The following is a 24959-nucleotide window of genomic DNA, read 5'->3' on the forward strand; positions in this document are numbered from 1 at the left end:
CGGTCCCGGACGCGGAGAGTGGGACCGGTTTTGGTGACCGCAGAGATGTGTCCTGTGCGTGCACCCCGACCTGTGCTGACTCCAAGCCCTGTGCAGGCAGCAGAACAGGCGGGAGAGGAGGCAGGGGAGCAGCAGAAGGGTCCCACGCATCGTGACTACGGGAAGTGCCACGGCGCAGAGCCAGAGGAATCGGTCCGAGCCATGGGGTGGGGGGGCGATGCAGAAGGACCACACGGGGATGATGCCAGACGGACTCCTGCGTTTGGGAACACACATCCGCCCTTTTCAAGGGCAGGGGAGGGTCCCTTCGTTCCGGGAAACCAGCGACCCTGGGTGCTGAAGTGGGCTTGTGGCCCCCATGCAGGACCCTTCCCCTGCCCGCAGTATCCGGAGGGAGCTCGTGCCTGTCTGTGATGTGTGTCGGGCGCTGGTGCAAGGCTGGGAGGGTGTTTTGCTGCAACAAAACTGGGTGTGCAGAGGTTTTGGGAGATGCAGCTCACAGCTGGGCTGGGACCTCGGGATCCCCTCCCTGCTCCAGGCACCACCTTTCTAGAGTGTCTCTGGCTGGAGCAGGCAGTCACCTCCCTGTGTAGCTCAGATGCTCTGGCTGTGACACTGGGACCCAGGGACTGCTGGAATGGAGGTGGAAGACCCTCAGCTGGGGTGATTTGGGGTGAACCCGCAGGGTGCCTGTCCCTGGCTCACGTGTGGGGAGTAAGGAGTGTCCAAGGGCTCCCTTTCCCACTCGAGGCTCCATCGGTGGGAAAGGGATCCCATAGCACAGGCAAAACTGTCCCACCATTGCCCTCTGCTCCCCCCACCCCGGACTCCTCACTCAATCCCATCACCTTTTTCCTGATGTTTTGACTCTAAAACCAAAGCTGGTTCCCAGAAGCCTTCTGGATCTGGGGGAGGTACGGTGGAGGTGCCACCACCGCAGCTGCCTCCAGCGCCTTTCTCCTGCGGCCTGGCAGGTCCCTGTGGTGGTGGTGGTGGCAGTGGTGGGTGACTGGCGGGCAGTGATATGGGCAAGGTCTCTGGTGAGAAGGGACCAGTGTGCCTGACCAGTGCTCGGTGATTGATGTGAAGTGTTTGGTGTTGGTGCCAGGTGCCAGTGCTGTGTGAGAGGTGACCCCAGTGCGACATGCCCGGTGCCTGTGCTCGGTGCTGATGTGAAGCGCCTGGTGTGAGCTTACCCCGATGGGGGTTTCCCAGGGTGCCAGTGTGAGGTGACCCCATGCGGTGCCCAGTGACAGGTATGAAGCGGCCCGATGCCCGGCGCCCGGTGACGATTCCGCACGAGCCCCGGTGCGCGCCCCCGGGGGGCCGGGCGGGCCGAGGTGAGCGGGCGGGGCCGCGGGCGGGGCCTCCCGGTGGCGGGCGGAGCCTCGCGGAGCCGCCGCACGCGAGCCCGGAGGGGCCGGGGCTGCCGCAGCGCCGCGCAGGTCCCGCCGCCCGCCCCGCACCGACCGCTCCCGTCCGCGCCCTCCCTGCACCGAGCGCTGCTCTCCCCGGCCGCTCGGACCGCACGGACCGCACCGCAGCGCTCCCGCCGCCGCCCCGGCCGGTAAGTGCCCGCCCGCACTCCCGCCGAAGTTTCCGCCGGTGCCGCAGCGGCGCGGGGTCTGCGGGACGGGGCAGCCCGAGCTCACGCCGATCCCATCCCGGCGTCGCCGCCGCGTGCGGTCGTCCCCCGTGGGGTGGGATGGAGTACTCGCCGCGGGCACCGGGTAGCACACCTCGCCGTGTTCCGGTGCCGGGAGCGGGGCAGGGACTTGAGCTTTTCCCGGGAACCCATCCTGGAACACAGGTCCCAGAGCTGGCTAGCACCCGGAGGCTGCCCGTGGGGGGCTGCGCCCAGAAGGCGGCTGAGGACGGAGCCTGGAGAGATGGAGAGGGGGGCGGCCAGTGGTGCAGGAGGCTGCGGAACTGGCGGGGACCATCCAGGGGCGTGGGGACCCTCCCGGGAATGCCGAGCGGTACCGCCGGGTCAAAGGTACCCTCTGGGCTCTGCGGGATACTCCGGCTCCTCATCCCTGCGGATGGCCGACAATGAGTGCCCTTGGGGTGCTGGCCCCGGGAGTGGCGGGGGCGCGGGACCGTTCCTGCAGCATTGCGGGGATCCCAGCCTGGTGCTGGGAACCCGGGGAGCGGCGTGGCCCCAGCGTGGGCTGCTACAAGCCCCGCTGCTGTGACGGCTTCATCGTAGCGGCCTGGCCAGGAGCCAGCTCCAGACAGACCCTTCGTCTGGATTCCCGCGCCGTGGCTACACTATCTCCGGGATCTTGTAGCACTCCCTATGCTGGCTGGGTGCCGTCAGGGTGCAGCCGTGCAGAGGGGCTCAGTCCAGCGCCCGGGATGTCACACTGGGATGCTGCAGTCCTTGCTGTGCCCAGCACATCGCTGCTCCCCTCAGCCTAGTTTTAAAGAGTGATCCCAAAGGAGCTCTACAAATTGCGCAGGGGACAGGCAGCGTTGCAAGGTGACTGTGGCACAGAGAGTGGGAAACACAAGTCTGTGTCACCCATTGCTTCGTGGTCTCCAACTGTATCAGCGCCTCTGTGTTTCTCTCTGCACGGGCGCTCCTTGGCGCAGCGCTCTTCTGTCCTCCGAGTGAGAGTGGCCGGGGTGCTGCGGGGTGTCACCCACTGCAGAGTGTCCGACAGCACAGCCTCCTGCGCTGTGGAGCTGCAGAGCGCTGCTGGACTCCCCGCCTGCTCCTCTGCTGCAGCAAAACTTCAGTCCTGAGCGCAGGCTGGCTGGTACGCGAGGTGCTGCTGCAGCGCTGTTACTCCTGCACGCACCGAGCGGCAGAGCAGCCACCGGCAGGAGTCTCCAGCCTGCTGCATTGTTCCTCGCTAGCACAGTGCCTCGGCCGCACGCTGCTGAGGGCTGCCGGACCCCCGGGGTACCGCTGGGGCATCCCCGGGACTCCGCGCCCTTGCTGCCTATGGGTGTTTTCGGCCGCAGGGTTTGGGTGGGAGAAGTGTTGCCTGCGGTGGTCTGTGTGCAGGGGGAGAGTGAGGCATCAAGGAGGAGGTGATGCACCCAAGGTCATTGAGGCCAGCCGTGGCAGTGGGAGTCACCTGCGTTGCTCGAGAACAGACCACTCAGCAAAGCACCCCAGTGCCTCCAAACCCAAGTGCTTCTCAGTGATGCCGTATCTCCCTCCTTGGTCATGGGCGTCGTGCAGGAATGCTGACCTTGCCCGATCCCCTGGCACCTTGCCCAGTCTCCCATGGTGAGCACCGCTGCCCCGCTTGCTGGGAGCCAGCCTGAAGCCCCGGTGCCCCCGATTCTGCAGGGTGAGGACACGTCCCTCGCTGCCTGTGGACCCGGGGATGGCAGTGAGCAGCCCCGGCTGCACTGCATTGCTGCCGCCCACCCTGGCTCTGCACCCAGCTGCCCACAGTGCCCACGGTCCCAGAGGAGACAGGACACACAAGTACAGTCATACATGTACATGGATATAATATTATAAAGACGGTTGGAGAGGGGGTTTCCAAGCGCAGCCTCTGGGGCATTTGCTGCCGACTGCTCTCGTGGGAGCTGCCTCCTGCTCCATAAGCCCCAGGGATGGTCACTGGGCTACAGCTAGAGGCCACTGAAGTGAGCCGGGACTCCCGCTCCCCCGCAGGTCCTTTCTCCAGTTCACCATGGTTTTGGCAAAGTCCCAGCTCTGGGAGCCGGATGACTGCGGCTCCTCATTATGACTGGAGTTTCTCCTTCCCCGGGCTGCGCAGAGAGCTGTGAGCTGGCAGCCGTGATGTCCTCCAGCAGGATCAATGCCCAGTGTACAGATGGGACCCAGTGCCCACTGTTTTAAAATCCTGTATTTTTTAATTCTCTACTCCCAGCAGCATAGCTCAGCACTGTGCCTGGCTGTGTTCCTCTTTAGCCTGGTGGCCACCAGCACCTTCCCCGTGCCACTTATCTGGAGCCGCCAGTAAGTGCAATCGGCAAAATGCTTTTGCCCTTGGCTGTGGTCAGCCTTTCCCTCCTGAGTGAACACCCAGCTCTTCCCCAGCTCATGCCCTCAGCTCAGCGCCTGCATGAGCCTGCGTTCCCCAAAGCGCTCTTTGATTATTAGCCCTAATAATTGTGTTATCGCATTGACCGAACTGTTTCAGATGCCAAAGCTAATTTTGCTCTTCATGCCTTCCTTCATCAGTAATGGGATTTTGATAACATCATGCATCCAAAAGTATTGGATAAACTTGGCATAATTCCCCATTTATTAATTAAACTGTAAATTAGGCAGTGTGCGTCTGGAATCTGAATGCCCCAAACCGGTGTGATCCTGCAGCTGGGGATGGTGCTGGTCTGTTCCTGTCAGCCCTGGGGTGTGGGATCCTGGTGTCTCCTGCTGAGTTTGGGGCTGCCACATCCCAGTGGGACCACCTGCTCCACTGTTTTCTGCATGCTGGAAATTGTGATGTTTCATCTACTCTGGTATTTGGAGTAGGAATCATGTCTCTGAATTTAGCTTCTGGTCAGCAGTCAGAGTCTGGCAGAGCTCCCTGTCCCCCCAGGGTGGTTCTGCTGGTGCTGCTGCTTTGAGAGGGGTGATTGCAGCCAGCTCTGGCAGTACATGTGGCAGTGCTGGGCTGTGCCAAATTCCTGCCATCTGGAGCAGTCCCACTCTCCCACACAGGCAGTTGTCCGACTGTTGCAACAAACCCATTCCCACTGGCTCTCTGTGGTCCCACTGGCCTGGAAGGCACTTCTGGCACTGACAGGGTGTCCTTCTTCTTGTGCATCTTAAGGAAGGCTGGTGTGGTTTAATTAATCTGCGGTGTTTCATGCTCCCCAGCTTTTCCCAGCCCTGCAGGGTGCAGTAGCTGTGGACTCTGGCTTGTGCATCCCTGGGGATATGGGGAGACCAGGAGAAAAGTGGGTGCTTGTGGCACGAGGTGTAGGTGGTGCTGTGGGATGTGATGGGGTAGTCCAAGCCCTGAATCTGTGCTGAGCTGGAAGTGGCCTGGGAGGACTGTCCTGCTGCCAGGGACCTGGGGAACTGCTCTAGGGCCAGGCTGAGGCCATGGGGATTGAGAGTGTCTGTGAGCAGCAGGATGCCCAAGACATGCCCATGTACCAGGCTGGTTTGGGATGGGCAGAGCTGATCCAGTAGTTGACATTCTGGCAGTGCTCACCTGAGATGAGGCATCCCTGACTCCTCCTGTGCCTCACACCACAGCAATTACACCAAAACACCATGGAGGTGGGATCAGCCTCCAAACTGCTCAGTGTTGTCCCAGGGAGATGCCTCCTCTCTTCTCCTGCAGGACACAGGGTGTCCCTGGGGACATGCTGGGACTGAGGGCTGCTGTTCTGGGGAGCCCCAAGTGACATCACAGCTCCCACTGGCCTTGAGCAGAGGATTCAAGGAAGAAAACAATCCCAAATTTCAGAGCCATGCGTGGATTTTAGAAGCACATAGGCTCCCTGTGGGCTCTGTTGCTGTCTTGCTCTGTTCCCAGGGGAGTCTCAAGTTTTTCTCCTGGAACTGAGGCCTGGCAGAGCTGTGTTAGTGCCTGGATGAAGGTGCTGGCTTGTGCTCACACTGCCCATGCAGCATCGTGGCACCACTGCCAGCAGCCTGGCATAGCCACTGCCTGGTGCTGCAGTGAGCTGTGTGTGGCTGTGCCTGCTCTGCTCTGTGCCACAGGAGAGCCCAGCAGAGACCTCCTGGAGGAGTGGCCATGGGGGACCCTTGGAAGGGATGGTGACTACCAACACCAGTTCAGGAACCAGGGTGCTTTGCGTCTGGGCTCTTCAGGTTTTTCCAGGGGAGGAACAATCTTCTCCAGAATGCACTGGCGGAGCAGCTCCTCTGTGCAGCCCCGAAAGTGTGTGCTGTTGTGCTTGCGCCAACAAAACACTTGGAGTCACATGGAAATGCAGTTCAGAGGGGCTGGGCAGGGACAGAGGAACCCCCTGTGGTGTTCAGGGGCTGTGCTCATCACCCCAGCTGCGCTCCCAGCTCTCCCAGTGACATTTCTCCATCTGCACGAGGTTTATTCATGGAAGTCAGCCCTGTGTCCTGGCCTTGGTGGGGCTTTGTGACACAACAAAATCCCCTGGGCTGCTGTGGTACTGTGTCCTTGCTGATCCCACCATTGTGTTTCTTCCATTCCCTTTGCCACCCCAAATACCACAAGGCCAGATGGCCCTGGGGACACAGAGCTCTACTCTGCCTCTGGGCTCTCTGTGCTTTGGAGTGGGGCAAGCAGCATCAGCATTGCTCCCACAGCCACCCAGTCCTGGGGTACTGAGCCCAGGCTGACAGGGAGGAGGAGGATGAGCATTGCTGTGTGTTCATTGGGGCTTGGAGATGGTTTCCTGGATTCTAATACCAGCCCACCAAGACCTTGTGCTTGGCTGGGAGCTGTGGAGATCTCCCTGGAGCCTCCCCCTGGAAATGGCCCCTCGTGGCTCGTGTCTGCTTTTTGGCCCATCCGTTGAGCTGGGGAGCAGCATGGGGCGCGTGTTCCCTGCTCCTGTCTGCCATCGATCCACCGTGTCTCGGCTCGCTCCTGGAGCTGCTTCTGGCTCTTCCCCAGGAGCTGACCTGGCTCCTTTTCTCTCCTCCCATGCTGATCTGGAGCCATCAGTGTGGCACAGGGCCATGGCCGGGAGTGCCGGCAATGTGATGCCCACCCGGGAGGGCAGAACTTGGAACTCTTGGCTGTGTGGTGGCTTCGAAGTGCCAGGGCAGCTCAGCCCATCACCATCTGGTGCCCTATTTAGCTGCTCTTATGTTGCCTTCAGAGCAAGACACTGCTGCTGTGGCATCACAGCGCTGGGGACTGGGCTGGGCTCTAGCAGCACCTGGAACTTATTTTCTGGGAGGCTTCTTTGGCCATTTATGGCTCTGTGTGCCAAGGGTGGACTGTCTGTGCTGCCTGGGATTGGGGTGAGCCTGGTGCTTTGCTCTGGCAGTGGTCAGTGCTATGTGGGATGTTCCATATGCTCTGCTGTCCTTGGTAACAGCTGTGTCCCCATAGCTCAGGAGACTGTGGTCTCCAGCATCCCCAGCTGCTTTTTCTACCTGTGCCATGGTGGCACATGGCATGAACTGAAACCATCTGGATGAAGTGCTGGTGGTGCCTGCAGCCCCTGCAGCATTCCTGTGGGATGAGACAGCAGTGCAGTAGTGATGGGAGACAGTGGGAAACAGACACCCACAGTGGAGAGGGGACATGGTGCTCACCAGTCCCTTTGCCGTTGGCACCCAAATTTCAGGTGGCAGTGGCAGCGCCTGCCCTGGCTCCTGTGCGAGCCCTGACACCAGTCCTAGCTCAGCTCCCTCCTGCCCTTCCATCCTGGGGCAGATGCAAACCAGAATCCGGGCCTGATCCCTCTAGAAAAAGTGGAGTTTGGGGGATCAGCACCTCTGGGTGCCAGACAGGGCTCTGAGTGCCTAGCAGTGGGTCCTTCTCTGATGTGAGTGTTGGCATCATGGGCTGTCACTGCCCTCGTGCCCCATTTCACCTCGGTGCTGTTCTGATTTTAGAGGCAAAGGCACAGAAAATCCCTGAGCTGCTTCTCTGGGCACCCTGGTGCTGCTGGGTGCCAGCAGTGGTCCCCATGCAGGGAAGTGTCCCTGAGTAGGGACACATCTGCCATCTCCCTGAGCCACAATGCCTTGGGGGGCCCTGCCATTGCTGAGAAGCTCCCCAATAGCTGTGTGTGTTGGCTGGGGTGATGCTTTGCAAGAGGAGATGCACAGGAGCGAGCAGGGCAGGCTGGGATCATCCCTTCCCCGCACTGACCTTTAGGTGTCCGTCCAGTGGGAGACTTCTGGCAGCAGGAGCCAATGGTTTGGCTTGGAAACACCAGAAGGCATCAATCTGGAACCCAAATGATGGACAAAGGATGCCTTAAGGCTGCATTTACCGCTAGATCTTGCTTGGTTTTGCTGTGAGTAACACAGATATCCTCTCTCATAGGCAAGCACTGGCTGTGAAACCACCATCAGTTTTTAATTTTTTATTTTACAAACTCTCCCTCATGAGCCAGGGGCTAAGTCTACTTCTTTGAGGCCAGGGGCTCTGAGGCAGGAGCTCATCCCGAGCTGTGCAGTGTGATGCCCTCCTCAAATCCCTGGGGAAGAGCCTTTGGGGCTGCTGAACCCCAGCAAGTCATTATTTTTAATTAGCCGAGCCAGGAGCTGGTGGGTGATGAGGCCATGAGTGGAGTGTGCTGTGGTGGGGAGAAGGGTGCAGGCCAGCTCTGGTCCCATCCAGAGATGCTGCTGGAGCCTGCAGGATGGGGAGCAGTGCTGGGGGTCCTGGTAAGGTCTGGTGGCTGTCACTGGCCCACTCAGAGCTGCAGGAATGCTGACCTTCAGCCCTGCTCAGGGATTTCCTCTCTCAGGGCACTGCTTCCCATGCTGTGCCTCAGTTTCCCTTGGTGGGTAGGGGGTGTTTGGCCAGCAGTACCTGCTCATACCTGGGTTTGAGGACAGGAAAACCTATGCCTGTGAAGGTGATATCTCAGCAGCTCACACTGTGATGCCACTTGCTACCAGAGTATTCTTGGCCTGTCACACCCCTCAGCTGTAGGAACACCCTCCCCTGAAAATTGTGGAGCTGGGGGAGCAGAGACTCCCCTTGCTCTCAGCACAGTGGATCAGGGTGGGAATGTGGGGGGATCCCAGGGGCTGTTCCACCATCCTGAGTGCCGAGGGTCTGATCTGGCACCGCTGATACAGCTGCTGTGGTGTTGTGCTGGGGTTGGGGAAGGGGAACAGGGATGAAATTCCAGGGTTTGCTGGGCTGTTGCAGAGTCCCTTTGCACCAGAGTCCTGCAGCATCTCCCCACCCAGCACCCCCTCCCTCCTCCCTGATCCTTTGGTCTGGTGCCTTCACACATCCCTTGCCAGGAATTCTCTGTTAATTAAATGACCATTAGAAGCTAAGTCATGTTTTTGCCTTAATTAGAGTCTCCTGTCTCACCACTGTGAGCTGAAACTCTGGCCCAGCATGTCCCCTCTGTGTCCCAGTCTGGACTGATGGGAGCGCTGGGGAGCCAGGACAGCTGTGAACGGCCGGAGGGATGCCCAGGCATTGCGCCAGTGGGTCCAGCAGAGATGTGATCTCTCCCCCCAGCTCTTGTGCTCCTCACCCCAGAAGCAAAACACCTGCTGGCATCAAAATCCAGATGGGGCACTGCCAAATAGCTCAGCTGTACTCTGGAATCTCTGCTTGCCCCGGGGCTGTACTGCAGGACTGTGCAGTCTCTGGAGTGGAGTGCCCAGGCTTCCTGCTGGCATTGGGGTCTTACCTTGAAACTGGCTCGGCATTTTCATTCATGGTCATCCAAGCCGAGGCCCTGGCACACGGCAGCAATTTTTGGGTCAGCTCCTCGTTCATGGAGGCCTGGGGGGCTCCCACAACTCCATCCCAGCTCACACCTGGCTTTGCCATCCTGTACAGAAGCAATAACTCATTGCTCTGGGCCCACAGTGGCAGCTGCCCTTCATTAGCCAACAAGCCTTCCCCCACAGCAGGGTTTTCCTGGGCCATTTCGTCCCTCTGGGCTGGGGGGGGCAGGGTTAGGACCCCCATCCCCCCCTGCCCACACCCAGCCCTTGGTCAGCCCCAGCTGCTGCTAATTGCTGCCTCCTCCTCATTAATCTTCATTGTCGCTGTTCCTGCTCTGCATCATCCCCGTGGCCTTCATCTTCCTGGAGGGGAGAGGTTCCTCCTGCTGGAGAGGGGAAGGTTCCTTCTGGTCTTGCAGAGGAGCAGTTGGATTCCCCAAAAGCCCTCACCCTGCGGATGCCTGAGCTCCCTTGGTGCTGCCATGTCCAAGAGACATCCTGGTCCTTCTGTGCATCCCCAAATTCTCATCCTGGGTCTGGTCTTTTGCAGAGCACCCTGGCTGATGAGAACGACGGCCCATTGGTTTCCCACTTATCGCTACATGGTCCTCAAAACCCCCAGTCAGTGAATTCCCCCCTCCATCCTTCCCCATCCCATGCAGACAGGGAACTACTGCTGGGCCAGTGGATACCCACGATGGGATCAGCTCTGGAGAAACCCCAAATCTCCTTTTTTGTGCCAGGTGCTGCAGCAGCATGAGGGGAGGGGGAGGTCTCTGGGATGAAGCAGTTGATGGAGGAGGAGGAGAGATGAAGGGCTCAGGAAGGCCTTTTTTTCCAGTGGCGAAACTGCTTTTGTGTGTACAGGGAATGCCCTGGGGATAGATGGGGATGGGGTTGCTGGCTCCAGCCTGGGATTTACATCCCACCAAATCTTGGGGTGCTGCCAGCAAATGGAATGCAGTGAATGGAATATGTGAAAGGGAGGGGGACAACCCCTCCTGCTCCCTCAAACCAGCGATGGAGCCAGGGAGGTTTACACCAGCAAGGGCTGGCTGGACCTCAGTGCAATTTTTTCAGGGTTCAGTATCAGCTTTAACGGGGGTTGGGGGGGTGACCTGGGGTGGGTTTGGGGGCTCAGCCTGGAGAGAGTTTGCTGAATACAGCCCCTGGGGGCTCCTTCTAGGCCAGATGTTTGCAGCTGGGGGACACTGCCTGAGAGGGTGCAGGGTAACAAGTGTGGGGTGCAGAGAAGGGTATTAGGGGCTCTGAGGGTGGTGTAGCATGCAGGTGCATGCATGAAGTGGGACTGGGGTGATATGTTAGGGGGTCTGGGAAGCTGCTGCAAGCAGAGGATATGGGATGTCCTCTGGGATGTGGGGGTGCTGCAGTGGTGGATTTGGGGTGCTGCATTGAGGGGTGCAGGATGAGGCATTGGGAGCTACAGAGGGGTGCATTAGGGGAGAAATACACTGTGAGTGTGATAGGTTTGGTGGGGTTCAGGGTTACACACTGGGGGGCTGGAGCAACAGGAAGCAAGATAAAGTCCTGTGAGGGGAAGAGGTGGCAGCTGTGGGGACCCAGCACCGTGGGGACAGTGTAATGGAGGTGCATGGGTGATGTGCCAACCTACCAACCTCTGTCCCATGGGGTGTCTGCAACAGCTGCCTGGCTGAAGCCCACCCTGTCCTGCTCCATGGGGAGCTCCTGGTAAGTTTTTTTTTTTTTTTGGGAGGAGGAGGGATGCAGTGGGTCCTACGGTTCCCATCAGCCTCCCCTGCTGCACCGCAGGGAGGGGCTGGGGGATCCCTAGGGACCAGCAAGGTAGCAAGGAGCCCCTTCTTATCCAGTATTTTATGATGCTTTAGCCCATGCTTATTCTTCGGCCAAGGACTGATAGAAATGGTTAATTTTAACCCCCACATATTCTTTATGTCCCAAATCTGCGATCATGGCGGGGCGGTGATGGGGAGCAGTGCGGGGTGGCGGTGAACAACTCCAAACCAGGCAGGAATAAAGGAGAAACTTGAAGAACCGCAGCGAGTCCTCGGCAGGAGCAGCTCAGCGGGGTTTGGGGGTGCGGTGGGGATTTCGGGGGGCCGAGCTCCCTTCCCACCCGCACCGACGCCCGCTCGGCCCCTCGCCAGCGGCTGCCGCAACTTGCAAAGAGGAGGGGAAAAAAAATTGCAAAAGGAATGAAAAAAAAAAAAAAAGGCAGCGGAGCCGGAGCAGGACTGCAATGCAGTGCCGCAGCCGAGCCCGCACGGCCCCCGCCCGCTGCCGTGGGAAGGGGCTGGGACGGGGACACGGGGACAGGGAGTTGGGACACGGACAAGGGGTGGGACGGGCCCCCACCGACTGAGAATCTGTGCCGGGGGTGGGAGCAGCTCTGCCCCCACAGCTGCGGGGTTGGGCTGCCTCTCTTGTGTCTGGCGGGGACACGGGATGGATCCGAGGACACCCAGTGAGGCGGTGGCACAGTGGGGACTGGGACCTGGAGGTGAGGGGACGTTCCCAAGATCACAGTGTCCCACTGCTTGCTCTCCCTGCCCCATACATTGCCCCACTGCCTGCTCTCCCAGCTCCCACCCCTCCCCGTGTCTGCCCTGCTCGGCTGTGTCTGCCCTGCTCCGCTGCCCCCCTGGCACTGCCCCACCCTGCCCTGCCCATGCAGGAAGCGGATCAAAGCTTGGTCTCCTCGCTTGGGGGTGCAGGATCAGCCCCCCGCTCCCATGGCAGGAGCTGCAGCCCCCAGGGGCTGTGAGGTGCTCGGCTGGAGGGGGAGCAGCCACAGGGTCTCCATTGGCTGGCTCCCCCCAGGCCCCTCCGGGCCTCAGCTCTGCCAGCGCCGGGTGAGCACCACAGGGGAGCAATTAGTGATGCTAATTAGGCTGCCCTCTTCAAAGCAACCCCTGCAGGGAGGGCCGATGCTGCCTGCAGCCCTCCAGGCCCGGGAAGGACCGCAAGGGCCCCCAAAGCAGCAGTTCCCTGGCCAAGTGTTTGTGCTGCATCTCTGCCCGCAAAGCCCCCGTAGTACCCCCGTTCCCGGCTTCCCACCCTGGCACTCAGAGGGATGTGCGGGTGTGTGCAAGCCCTTGCGCAGGCTGCGGGTAGTGCCACGCACGGGCGAGGACACGCACACCCACACCCCCGGGAGGATGCTGGCAGAGCCACACGGACACTGCCTGAGCGCACAAGCGACACAGCCCTGGGCAGGTGTGCACGGCCCCGGGCACACACTGCGTGTGCACGAGCATTCACACACGGCCCCGGGCACACACTGCGTGTGCACGAGCATTCACACACGGCCCCGAGCACACACTGCGTGTGCACGAGCATTCACACACGGCCCCGAGCACACACTGCGTGTGCACGAGCATTCACACACGGCCCCGAGCACACACTGCGTGTGCACGAGCATTCACACACGGCCCCGAGCACACACTGCGTGTGCACGAGCATTCACACACGGCCCCGAGCACACACTGCGTGTGCACGAGCATTCACACACGGCCCCGGGCACACATTGCGTGTGCACGAGCATTCACACACGGCCCCGGGCAGCTGTGCTCACACGTGTGCACGGCCCCGGGCACACGCCCGGGCACCAGCATTCACACATACATTTGTGCACGAACATCTACATACCCTGTGCACGTTTACACACCCACATGCGTTCATACCCTGCGCACACACCTTGCACAAGCGTTCACACCTTCACACATTTGCGTGCCCCATTCACACGTGCTTGCACAAATGCACGGACAAGCTTGCACCTCCATATCCACGCGTGCACAGACACGCACGGACACACCCCGTGCACATGCACTGGCCCTGGCACACTGACGCCCACCCTGCACGCTCACAGGTGCACTCTGGCACATCTGTGCACACCTGCCCGTTCACACCTGTGCGCACCCGTGGGCCCCAGGGCGTGCCCGGCTGCGGGGGCTGAGCGGTCCCCGCTGTGCTGGGCCAGTCCCTGGGGGCGGTGGCTCCGTGTTGCGGAGCAGCATCGCGATCGTCGCTCGCCTACCCCCGCGGGCAGTGCTGGGCTGAGAGCCCAAGGAGTGGGAGAAGAGGCGGCTGATCCAGGTGCTCCCTCTGGGTGCTGCCCACCTTGTGTGGCAGGTCTGGGTGCGGATGTAGTGGAATGCGATCCTGGGGCCCCCCCACCTCCTGTTCTCTGGGGAGCTTGCAAGGTGTCAGTGGCCTGGAGCCCACACCCTTTGTTCACAGGTGCAGGGCAGAGCGAGGACCCCTGCCCCAGACCAAAGGGGCAAGATCCAGCCCTCGGAGGCTACCCCCAGCAGCCTTTGGTTTCCAAATCCTGACTTTCTTCCCATCCACCCTGGTGCACATGGGTAGTGATGGAGACAAATCCCTCAAGTGATGAGGACAGACCCAGACACGCATCCAGGTCTCCTCAGCTTCTGGAAGCTTTGGGGAACCTTCGAAGACCTCAGTTAAATGCAGCAGCTCTTGATTCATTCCAAGAAGAATGTGGGGGGTGTAGGAGACCTCCGGCACCCTGCTGCAGGCCCCAGTTCCAGGTTTCAGGGCTGCCTGATGCTGGTGTTTGTGGCTGTGACAGTCCCTCAGTGGGGTGGGAAGGTGGCTGTGGCCAAGCCGTTGGGTGGCAAAGCTGCAAGCTTGCAGCAGGGACGTTGTCTGGGGGGGAGTCACATAATCACTTCATTTTGTTGTGTGAAGGACTGCCTCTGCCTCGTGGGGGGGCCCCCCCAGACCCCCACACCACATTCCTTCTGGAGCAGTGGTGCAGGAGGAAGGTGTCCAGGTGTGGAGCCACACTCTGGGTAATTCAGTGCTTGATTCACCTGTGAGGTGGCTGGACATGACAGTGTCGATTTGGGGCAGCAACACCCCTAGGTCTCTCTGACTTTTTTTTTTGAGGTGAGAGCACTTCCTTCTGAGTTGTGCAGGAAGGGCAGAGAAGCACCTGGCCCCGGGGGACAATACTCTGGCTGAGAGGCTTCGTGAGGGTGAGGAGAAAATAAGAGATGCAAGGAAGGGGGTGCACTCAAGCCACAGGTCACCTGCCCCCAGAAATGCCTTCCTGGGTTATCTGTGATCCTGCTGTCTCTGCTTCCGCTGCTGGAGAGCCTGGTCTTCTCCTTAACCCCACTGGCACTATGCACTCCCTGACGTTCTTCCCTGCTCTGGTCTCCTGTAAGCTGCCTTCTGGTGGGGTTCTGGAGGCACTTTGGGGCTGGAGCTGGGGTTGTGGAGGTCATGGAGACCCTTTGGTGTTGGAGCTGGGTTGTGGGAGTACTTTGTACCAGGTTTGGCTGCAGGAGTCAAAGCCACATTTGCAAGATGATGGCTGTCTCCATCCTTGGTGGGTGCTCAGACCCAGCTGGGTTGGCGAGGGGGTGCTGAGCGTGCTGGGCCATGCTGCAGCCCTGGCTGTGACCTGAACACCTTCCCTGGCTCCATGGAGGAGCAGAGCTGGCCAGGGGAGCACTGTGGGTTGGGAGGTGGGGCACCTGTGACACCTGTGACATGTGAGCTGACCCATTGACCAGCACACTGAACCCACCACTGCTGTGTAGAGCCAGCTCTTCCCTGCTTCCATCCATCCTCAAAATGTGCCTTGCCAAAGCCTCCTGGGGGCTGGAAGAAGAGCAGTGTGCTGCTGCTCTTCTGTTCCCAGACTTGGAAGCTCCCCTGCGGCTGGGAGCAAATCCTGAGGGTCCCTGTGGTGAGAATGCCTTTGGTCCCTGCCTGAGAAAAGGAGACGAGAGGGCTGGATTTGTCCAAACTGACCTAATTCTTCTCTCCTGGGGATGCAAACCCCTCCCCTCATCCCAAGGGGCCTTGCCAGATGAATGTCCTCCCAGGAGTGTCCCCATTGTCCCTGGGAGGCTTGGAGCTGGCACCATCGTTGATGCAATGCTGGGTGATGCTCCCAGTGGCTTTGGAGACATCAAAGGCCAGGAAACCCAGGAGCCAGCTGGGCTTTCCACGGCTTGTGAGGGATCCAGGTGACCTCTCGCAGACACTGGGTCTGTGCCCCTCTAGCAGAGAATGAAGTGTCCTTGTGCAGCCCTGCTGCCCATGCAGGTGCTGTCCTGGGGACACTGGGGCAGCAGGGACCTGTGTGACCAGTGACCTGTATTTCAGGGAGCCTCTGACCCACCATGACGTTCAAGCAAGCGTCCATGATGGCCCCAGAGGCCACAGCCAGCACGCTGCCCATGAACACGATGGAGAACTCCACTGAGGCTGCAGGGCCAGGCGAGAGCAAGGAGGACATGTTCACCAAGCTGAGGGACAAGTTCATGAATGAGCTCAACAAGATCCCCTGTGAGTAGCTCCTTTCCCAGGCGTTACCCTCCTGATGACCCACCCACCGCACTGGTCCCAGTACAACAAGGTTTTTGGGTGGCTGGGAGAGAGCTGCAGGGCTGACCACAACACTGGCTTTTGCCCACAGTGCCACCCTGGGCCCTCATCGCCATTGCAGTCGTGGCTGGACTCCTCATCCTCACCTGTTGCTTCTGCATCTGCAAGAAGTGCTGCTGCAAGAAGAAGAAGAACAAGAAGGAGAAGGGCAAAGGCATGAAGAACGCCATGAACATGAAGGACATGAAGTCAGGCAACCAGGTGATGTCCTCCTGGGCTGCTTGGCCAACAGCCCCTCTGGCTGAGTTATGGACTGTGTCAGGGCACGTGTAGATCAGGCAGCAGATTGGGATGGAGCCACCAGGACCCCAGGATGGCACAGTGGAGCCAGGAACTGAGGCAGCACTGTACTCTTCCAGCATTTGGTGGCCCAGATGGACCAGGTTCAAGCTGACCTGGACCAGCCAATGCTTCACCTGAGTCAGGAAATGTTGATTCAATCCCTTGTGTCCCTACCCATCTCTGGGTCAGACTCATTTCTCTGAGCTTTAGCAGAGAGGGGAGGGCCACCGAGCCAAAGCAACTGCCACTCTAGGATCCCCAAAATGTCTGTGATGTGATGAAGTGGCAGGTGCTGGTACCTCATCCTGGTGGCCAGGCAGACTTTGGGACCCACAGGCTTGGGGCCACTGCCATTTCAATGGCCTTGACCCATGACCATTTGCAGGGGATAGGAGAATTTGGGTATCTGTTCCTGCTCTTCAGAGCCATGTGGGCACCATGGGCATGCAGACAGGGCTGGAGCAGGAGAGGAGGGAGGTGTGGGGTGGGATTCCCCAGTGGAGAGTTGTGTCCTCTGGGGCTCCACAGGTGGTACAAGCCCTGATCCCTGCCCTGCCATGGGTCCCTTGCTGTCTGTGTATGTAACATGTCTCTCTTTGCCCTCACTGTCTCCTGCCCTGCTACCTTGGTTTCCTCTCTGCTCTGGGACAACCTCCATGTAAGTGTCACCATGAGCCACCTCCTCCATCATCTGCATCCTGGGTGGGATGGGGGACTGGGGACACATCAAAGACAGGGTAAGGAGCACAGTCCCACCCCATGGACTGTACTTGGAAAGGCAGGAAGAAGGGTGGATTTCTGGGGACAATCTATTTCTTAGCCTACAAAGCCTGGAAATGGCCCTGATAAGCCCTTAGCTCTGGCTGTAGTGCTCCTCCAAGCACGGGCGAGGGGGACACATGACCCATCACCTGCAAGCACCAAACCTCCCTCCACTGGAGTCAATCGCTTGTCCTGGCACCCCTGGCAGCACCAGGGGCTCCCTGAGACCTGTGTGACTGTGGCACAGCCAATGCCACCCCCAGCCTGCTCTGTCAGTGCTTCATGTCCCCAGCACGTGGGTCTCCTTTCCTCTGGTAGGGAGAATGTGGGTATTGAGATGCCAGAAGGATTGGGGTGCTGAGATCCCCAGTGTTGTGGGACTGGTGCTGCTGGGCTGTGACCGCCCTGCTGAGCTGGACACCTCGGCTGCCATTCCAGGACCAACAGGACGATGATGATGCGGAGACAGGTCTGACAGAGGGAGAAGGTGAGGAAGAGGAGAAGGAGCCAGAGAACCTGGGCAAGCTACAGTTCTCACTGGACTATGATTTCCAGGCAAACCAGGTGATGGAGGGGCTGGAGCTCAGCTGAGGAGTGGGGTTTGCCCAGGGGAGGGAGTTGCAGGGAGGACGGGTCTTTGTGCAGGACTTGGGAGGCACCTGAGGGAAGGAGGAGCTGGGTGCTATGTCACAGGAAGTCCTGCCCCACGTTGGACTGGAGATGAACCCTTGGCAGCTGCATTGCATGGCTGGGCTGTCGGACTGAGGACTCCTCTGCCTTTCCAGCTCACAGTGGGGATCCTCCAAGCTGCTGAACTGCCAGCTTTGGACATGGGAGGCACCTCAGACCCCTATGTCAAAGTGTTCCTGCTCCCTGACAAGAAGAAGAAGTATGAGACCAAAGTACAGAAGAAGACCCTCAACCCTGCCTTCAATGAGACCTTCACCTTCAAGGTGAGCTACTTCATCCATAACACAGGTTGGATGTCTCCCACTCCAATCCTAGCAGTCCTGTGTGCTGACTTCCTCTTCCAGGTGTGGGTGGTCCTGGCTTAGGGTCTTCCAAGCCCCTTGCAGCTCAGTTGTTCCTTTGTGCAGGTGCCCTACCAGGAGCTAGGTGGGAAGACGCTGGTGATGGCCATCTACGACTTTGATCGCTTCTCCAAGCACGACATCATCGGTGAGGTGAAGGTGCCCATGAACACTGTGGACCTGGGCCAGCCCATTGAGGAGTGGCGAGACCTGCAGAGTGGCGAGAAGGAGGAGGTGAGAGCTGGGGGACTGAGAAGGAGGAGGTGAGAGCTGGGGGACTGAGAAGGAGGAGGTGAGAGCTGGGGGACTGAGACTGGGGCTGGCCATGGGGCGAGCTCTGCTTTCAGGGCCATCCCACAGTGCTCATCCCACGGTCACTGTGGGGTTCCACCAGGGTACCATGAATATCCTGCCAGTCATTGGTGGGCAGGATCTGACTTGTTGTTCCGCTGTGTAAAAATGTTTCTATAACAAAAAATCAAGACTATAAACATCTTGAGTGCTGTGCTGGGCCTGGCTTGTCCTAGACCTAGTGATCAAACTCTTGTGTTGGTGCACAGGGTGCCAGCTTGTGCCTGGACTGAGCAGGGTTTTGAGGGACCTGCATGTGTGATTGTGTCCAAACACTGGTGTCCCAGGCACTGGAAAGGCTTTGATCTCCCCTCCTTGCTCTGCTTGGCAGCCAGAGAAGCTGGGAGATATCTGCATCTCCCTCCGGTACGTGCCCACAGCCGGGAAGCTCACAGTCTGCATCCTGGAAGCCAAGAACCTGAAGAAGATGGATGTTGGGGGCCTCTCAGGTGGGTGTTGCTCAGAAGCAGCCTCCCCCTGGCCTTCTGGGGGCTTTCAGCTCCTTTTTGGGGAAGGACTCTGGGGCCACCTGTCTGGCAGAGCTTGGGAAAACCCCCAGTGCTTCCTCATGCCTTGGAGGAGGTCCAAAGTCTGGCTGGGGGGGTGAGGGGAGACAGGCATGGGATACATCCCCAACTCGGTCCCCATGGTTCAAGCAGGACCAGGATGCTGCAGGACCTGCCTGGTGAAAGTGCTCCTCTGCCATTTGCTCCTGGTCCTGCTCCTTGACCTGGAAGCTGGGGACCTCGGTCAACAATATGTTTTGTGCCTAAAGCGTCTTCCCAGCCCTATCCTGGGGCTGAGCTCTGTGCACAGGGGTCCTCAGCTCTCTCCAGATGTGCTTTAACCACAAGAGCAGTACCTGCATGGCTGGAAGGATTCAGCTTTATTGTGGGCTTTCCTGCTCCAGAAACGGGGGGGACAGGTCAGAACCCATCCAATGTCACCCACCTGACAGGTCAGCTGTCACTCCATTGGTCCTGCCTTCCTACAAGGGGGTCTACAGCACAGAATCTCAGAATCATTACTCCTGGAAGAGACCTCCAGGACCATCAAGTTCAACCTGTGCCTGATCCCCACCTTGCCACCCAGACCAGAGCACTGAGGGCCATGTGTCCAAGTGTTGCTTGAACAGCTCCAAGGATGGGGACTCCACCACCTCCCTGGGCAGTTCCAATGCCTGACCATCCTTACCATAAACAAATTCTTCCTGATGTCCAACCTGAACCTTCTCTGTCTCAACTTGATGCTGTTTCCTCTTGTCCTGTCCCTTGTTCCTTGGGAGCAGAGCCCGACCCCCCCGGCTGCACCCTCCTGTCAGGGAGTTGTGGAGAATGAGACAATCTCCCTTGAGCTTCCTTTTCTCCAGGCTGAGCCCCCCAGCTCCCTCAGCCTCTCCTCATATGTCTGACTCTCCAGATCTTTCCCCAGTTCTCCTGAATGCAGAATAGCTCCATCCCACAAATCTTCTCCAGCCCAACGATTTTGTCTTTGGCATCCATCCACAAACTTCAGAGCACCTTTACTCAGGGCAGTCTCTCCTTCACCCCGGGTTGAGATGTCTCCTGGGACCAGGGCAGTGGTGTCCCCAGGGCACCTCAGCCCTGGTTAATGCCCCATCCTGACCCCCAGATCCCTACGTGAAGATCCACCTGCTGCAGAATGGCAAGAGGTTGAAGAAGAAGAAGACCACAGTCAAGAAGAAGACCCTGAATCCCTACTTCAATGAGTCCTTCAGCTTTGAGATCCCCTTTGAGCAGATACAGGTTTGTCTGATGACTCCCCTGAAGATGTCCTAAAGCTGTCTGAGCCCTTGTCACAGCCTTCCCAGCAGCCTGAGCCGCTCCTGGCTGAGCTCTTGGTTTGGTCACCCAGGAGATTCATCCAGTCCCATCTGGGGCCTGGGCTGATGCTGAGGGCATCTGGTGCAGGGGCAGAAGTGGGAGGCTGGGCAGTGCCCATGGGAGATGAATCCCCAACCCAGATAATGGCTGAAATAGAGTTTTCCTCTGCTCCTGATCCTACAGTGCCCACCCTAAGCATAACAGCGTGGTCCTGGGGACATTTTGGTCTCTTGGCCGCTGCCTTCTTCCCCTCTATGTCCTATGCAAGTCCCTGCATGTGCCCCTTGCCCCTTCTCAGTAGCCCCCAGCTCTTTCCCAGCCCCACACCACACCTTGGTGACCTTTCCCAGGTGAATCAGGATGAGCTGGGCCCCCCCTGGGCTCTGCGCTCCTCAGAGAAGGACATGAAGGAAGCAGGGATGGGGTCCTGCCCCAAAATGGGCCACAGTGAGGCTCATCCTTGGGGGATCCCTGGGGCACCCTGGGGCTATGGAGCTGTCATGGCCACTGCGCCTTTCCGCCCCTCTAAAAAAGGTTTCCTCCTTTAGAAAGTGCAAGTGGTCATCACAGTGCTGGACTACGACAAGCTGGGGAAGAACGAAGCCATCGGCAAGATCTTCACAGGCTTGAACTCCACTGGCACGGAGCTGCGGCACTGGTCCGACATGCTGGCCAACCCCCGGCGGCCAATTGCCCAGTGGCACTCGCTGAAGCCGGAGGAAGAAGTAGATGCAGCTCTTGGGAAAAACAAATAGCTCTGCTGTCCGGCGCGGCACTGTGGACAGTTGACCCAGAGCTACTGATACCTCAGTTCTGCAGCCTTCCTTTTGGTTTTTTGTTCTGTTTTAAGCTGAAATGCCCTTTAATGCCTCTGGAAGGGTATCCAGGCAGTCCCAATAGCTTCCAGGGGAAGAGGTTAAAGACACGGATGGTTCTTTTTGTTCTTCAGCATCGCTCCCTTCTGCTGCATGTCCCATTGCCTCTGTTTGCCATCCCTTCCCAGTGCAAAGCCACTGGCACACCTGGGACCTTCCCCAGCAGCTGTGTCACCAGCCTGCAGCACTGCTGCCACCATCCTGCCCTTGGGATCACGTGGGGAACCGTGAAACGTTGCATGGAGGTGATACTGGAGCCTGATGGTGTGAGATGACCAGACCCACCGTGCTTGGCTGGGGCATGACAAGCAGTGAGACAGAAAATTGGTGCAGAAGACCCTCTGAAGAGACCCAGGTGCCTCCCCCTGTCCCTCCCCATGGAAGGCTGAGTGCCCCTGGCCAGCTCCAGGTTTGGAGGCTGAGGAGAGGCTTGCAGGAGCTATGGATCCTTCTGTGGTGGTGGGGTGCCAAGCCCTCAGTGTTGCAGCAGGAACTATGGAGACCAGTCTGGGCACAGGGAGCATCAGGAGAGCTGCTTCAAGGAGGCATAAGGTGAAATGTGGATGCACCAGCAGCATTGTGTGGATCACCACCAGCACCAGCACCAGCACCTCTGTTTTGTCCCCAGAGGGGCAGCGCTGGGTGATTTGCATCTGTGTCCCACCATGCTTGGTGAATCCCATAGATGAAAATGTTCCACAAGGAGGTTTGCAGTGAGAGGTCTCCAGATGTGATGGGGACAGTCCCCCATAGCTGCACCAGGTGTCTCCCCAGGGACCGTCCATCGCATGTCCCAGGACTCAGCTGCACTGTGGGCACCCCCAGCCTCAGGGCAGCTGGGGGGCCATGGGGAGCTCCAGCCCCACCACCTGCTGCAGGTGGGGATGGCAAGAGCAAGCCCAGGGCAAACAAGGGACCAAAGCCCCTGACCTCCATGAGCTGCTACTCCCCACCAGGCCATTGGCTGTTGAACCCACTCTGTCCTGCTCCCCTTGGGGGGTATAAGCCATATCCATGACCCTGACAGTGGCTAGCAGCTACTTTAGGCTACTTCTCCAGGCTACTTCTCCCAGTGCCCCAGAAAAGCTCCTGAGTCAGAAAGCCAGCACAGTTCTCTGCAGCTGGGAGAGGGTCCAGCAGCCCTGCCCAGTTCAGTACAATCTGTACTGGAGCACTGATGTTAGCTCATGTCCCTGTCCCAGCTCCACAGCAGCCTCATGCTCTGCTCCCTTGGCTTCCTTGGACTCAGTGCTGGAGGTTCCAGCACTGCAACAGTGAAGGGTTGAGCCCCAGGGATTTGCTGACACTGGGAAGGCTGCTCTGGGGGTTCAACACCTGGGACCAAGGAGCAGGGTGTCCTGGGTCCAGGGACAAAGTGCCAAAACTGATCCCAGTGCTGTTGGATGCTTTGACAGCTCCCACAGCTCTGACTTCCCAAAGGGCATCCTCTCCAGAGGTGGGCAGATCGTGGGAAACGTGGTGGCAGCTGCTGGGTTTAAAACTTGGGTTGGGGGGTTCAAATGGGCATGGGGGACCAACCCCTGTCCCAGGAGGGTTGTGCAGCTCTGGGACAGGTCCCCAGAGCAGGACATCTCCATTCGTGGGAGGTTTGGGGCTTGGATGGCCAAGCTGCAGTGTGGGAAGGGGTTGTTGGACAGGGACCTCTAATGACCACCTCCACCACCCTGCACTTGGCCTATGTCCTGATGAAGGTGTCACTGGGACCATGCTGGGCCTCAGGAATCATCCAACCAGTGGTCTTTCAGGGCCATCTCCAGCTTTAATGAGTCCCTTTTCCTAATAGATGTGTCAGTGTCTACAGATGGGGTCCTGTCCTGTCCCTTTAGCCAAAGGGAGAAGTCTTGGGATGCTTTTAATAATGGGGAGCTGGAGTGGGGCCAATGTCCCATGGTCAGGAGCACTGGTAGGACTCAGTCTCATTTTGGGGTCCATCCAGGCACCAGAAGAGAGAGTGTATGGGGGTGTTTGCCTTACATGGAATGGGTTAAAAGAGGAGAAATTAGAAAAAGCACTGAAATCCTAATGTTTGCAGCCAGTGACTGTGTGTGGCCCCACAGCCTTCCCAGGAAAGCAGGTGGAGGTGTGCACACCTGCATACATGCACACCTGCATACATGCAAACACGCACATCACACCTGCACATCTGCAGACCTGCACATTTGCACACACCAGATGCGCCCCCTCTTGTGCGCTCCCCTCTGCCCTGCCACTCCCTGCCCCAGACCTGCCGCATGGACCCGGCTCTCGCCAGGAGTGGAGATCCCGCCTGGCTGCTTTCCATTTAGACTCTTTAAGCCTTGAGGGAGGGGGAAGACTGTGACTTTAATACATGATTTAATTTTTTTTTAATAAAAAAAGGGAAAACCAACCAGCCAACATCCTGAAGCCATCTGCGCTGCCTCTGACCCCCCCTTAGCTGTGTGTAGGTAAATTATATGGAGACATAGCTGTATATACTACGAGCAGTGCATGTGATGCAGCCACGTAGCAGTAGCAGCATGGCCCGAGCCCAGCGGCGCTGCCACCGCCCCGTCCCCAGCTCCGGCCAGGGAGGAGGCGGCGACTTCCAAGACTCATCGCTCGAGAGCTCTCCTCCCGCCCTGATTTTTTTCCCCCCAAATTAAATGAAAATCCCCAATTAAATCATATTAAAGAAAAAAATAATGCCAAGAAGCAAAGCATGCCAAAGCCCGGCCCGCCGGCGGAGGGTGAGCTGTCACCGCCGCAGCCGTGGCGTCCATGCGTGTCGTGTTCCTGTATCTTGTCGCGTTTGTCCCATGGCCGGGTAGCAGCAACATCGTAGCTTTGGTGTCCTGTGTCGCGTTGGTGCATTTCACCGTCAGAGCAACTTTAGAAGCCATATTAGAGCACGGTGCACCGGGACCCCACGGGGACAGGCCCACGGTGAGCCGTGACCTCCTTCCCCCATGTGTCCACGTCCCCCCCGTGTCGTGGGGCTCGGGCTCCAGGAGCCGCAGCGGCATCGGGTGCCGGGCGAGGGGAGGGGACAACGCTGGGCACAGATGTTGGGGTCGACCTGCCGGTGGTGAAAAGGCTTTTTGGAGCAATTTGGGTTATTTCTGCTATGTCCAGTCGGTGTTTCTGTTTTGAGAGCTGGCACTTCTCTCTTCTGGCGGCACCGCGGAGCAAACCCAGCTGTGCCGCAGAGATGCTCCCGGGGTTCAAAAAGGAAGTGAACCCACGGGTCTTGGCAACAGACTCGGGTTCCTTTTCCTTTTTTCTCCCGATCTGGGAGGGAGGAGCCAGCTCCTTCGGGAGTCGCAGGCTCGGCCATTCCTGGACCCGCGGTGCCGGCCCCGCTCTGCCCCAGCCCAGCCCCGCAGCGCTCGGCTCCGGCGGAAGCTGCTTTTAATGCCCTTTCCCCTCGTGTGGACTCTGTTGTTCCGTCTCTGATCGTTTGATGGTTATTTTGTAATGATTTCCGTCTCCTTATTAAAGAAACGAGCTGAAAGGAGCTGGTTCCCCTCTGTCTTGATGCTGGGGTTCCCGGGGCATCCGCGATGAGGGCAGGACCGAGGGATGATGGAGGGATGGAGGTGTGGCTGGAACCTCACAAGGGGCCCAGGTCCTCCAAAACACAGAATCATGAAATCATTTATGTTGGAAAGGCCCTCTAAGATCATGGAGCTCAATGGTTAACCCATGTTCACCACTAAACCGTGTCCCAAGTGCCACATTCACCATTTGAACATTTCCAGGGACTTTGCTGCTGCCCTGGGCAGCTGTGCCACTGCCTGACAACCTTTTCAGGGAAGAACCTTTCCCCAGTATCCAACCTAAACCTTCCCTGGCACAACTTGAGGCTGTTTCCTCTTGTCCTGTCCCTTGTTCCCAGGGAGTCTGTCAGAGTTGTGCAGAGCCAGAAGGTCCCCCTTGAGCCTCCTTTTCTCCAGGCTGAGCCCCCCAGCCCCCTCTGACTTGTACTCTGGGCAGCCTTGAACCCCAGATGAGCAAGGCTGGACCAGACATGGATGGGAAATACCAAAGGTCCCCACAGAATTCTTTGCCCCAGCAAAGA

The 24959-nt window shown here is 58.7% G+C and overlaps 1 protein-coding gene across 1 annotated transcript; it reads left to right on the top strand.

Moving 5' to 3' along the window:
- The first annotated feature begins 1462 nt into the window (after nt 1–1462).
- SYT2 (synaptotagmin 2) lies at nt 1463–24395 on the top strand. Its single transcript, XM_033080181.1, has 9 exons — nt 1463–1567; nt 15473–15655; nt 15786–15955; nt 17246–17362; nt 17584–17751; nt 17896–18063; nt 18512–18629; nt 19813–19946; nt 20573–24395. The coding sequence occupies exons 2-9, from the start codon at nt 15490–15492 to the stop codon at nt 20777–20779; spliced, it is 1248 nt and encodes a 415-aa protein (XP_032936072.1). The 5' UTR covers nt 1463–1567; nt 15473–15489; the 3' UTR covers nt 20780–24395.
- The last annotated feature ends 564 nt before the right edge of the window (nt 24396–24959 follow it).

The sequence above is a fragment of the Catharus ustulatus genome, chromosome 25, assembly GCF_009819885.2.
Source record: "Catharus ustulatus isolate bCatUst1 chromosome 25, bCatUst1.pri.v2, whole genome shotgun sequence".
Taxonomy (NCBI): domain Eukaryota; kingdom Metazoa; phylum Chordata; class Aves; order Passeriformes; family Turdidae; genus Catharus; species Catharus ustulatus.

Excerpts from the sequence above, each read along its gene's own strand:
- SYT2 (XM_033080181.1), top strand. The coding sequence starts at position 15,490 with ATGACGTTCAAGCAAGCGTCCATGATGGCCCCAGAGGCCACAGCCAGC. Across the intron at positions 15,956-17,245 it reads ACATGAAGTCAGGCAACCAG|GACGATGATGATGCGGAGAC; the intron begins GTGATGTCCTCC and ends CAGGACCAACAG. Across the intron at positions 18,630-19,812 it reads GGATGTTGGGGGCCTCTCAG|ATCCCTACGTGAAGATCCAC; the intron begins GTGGGTGTTGCT and ends CCTGACCCCCAG.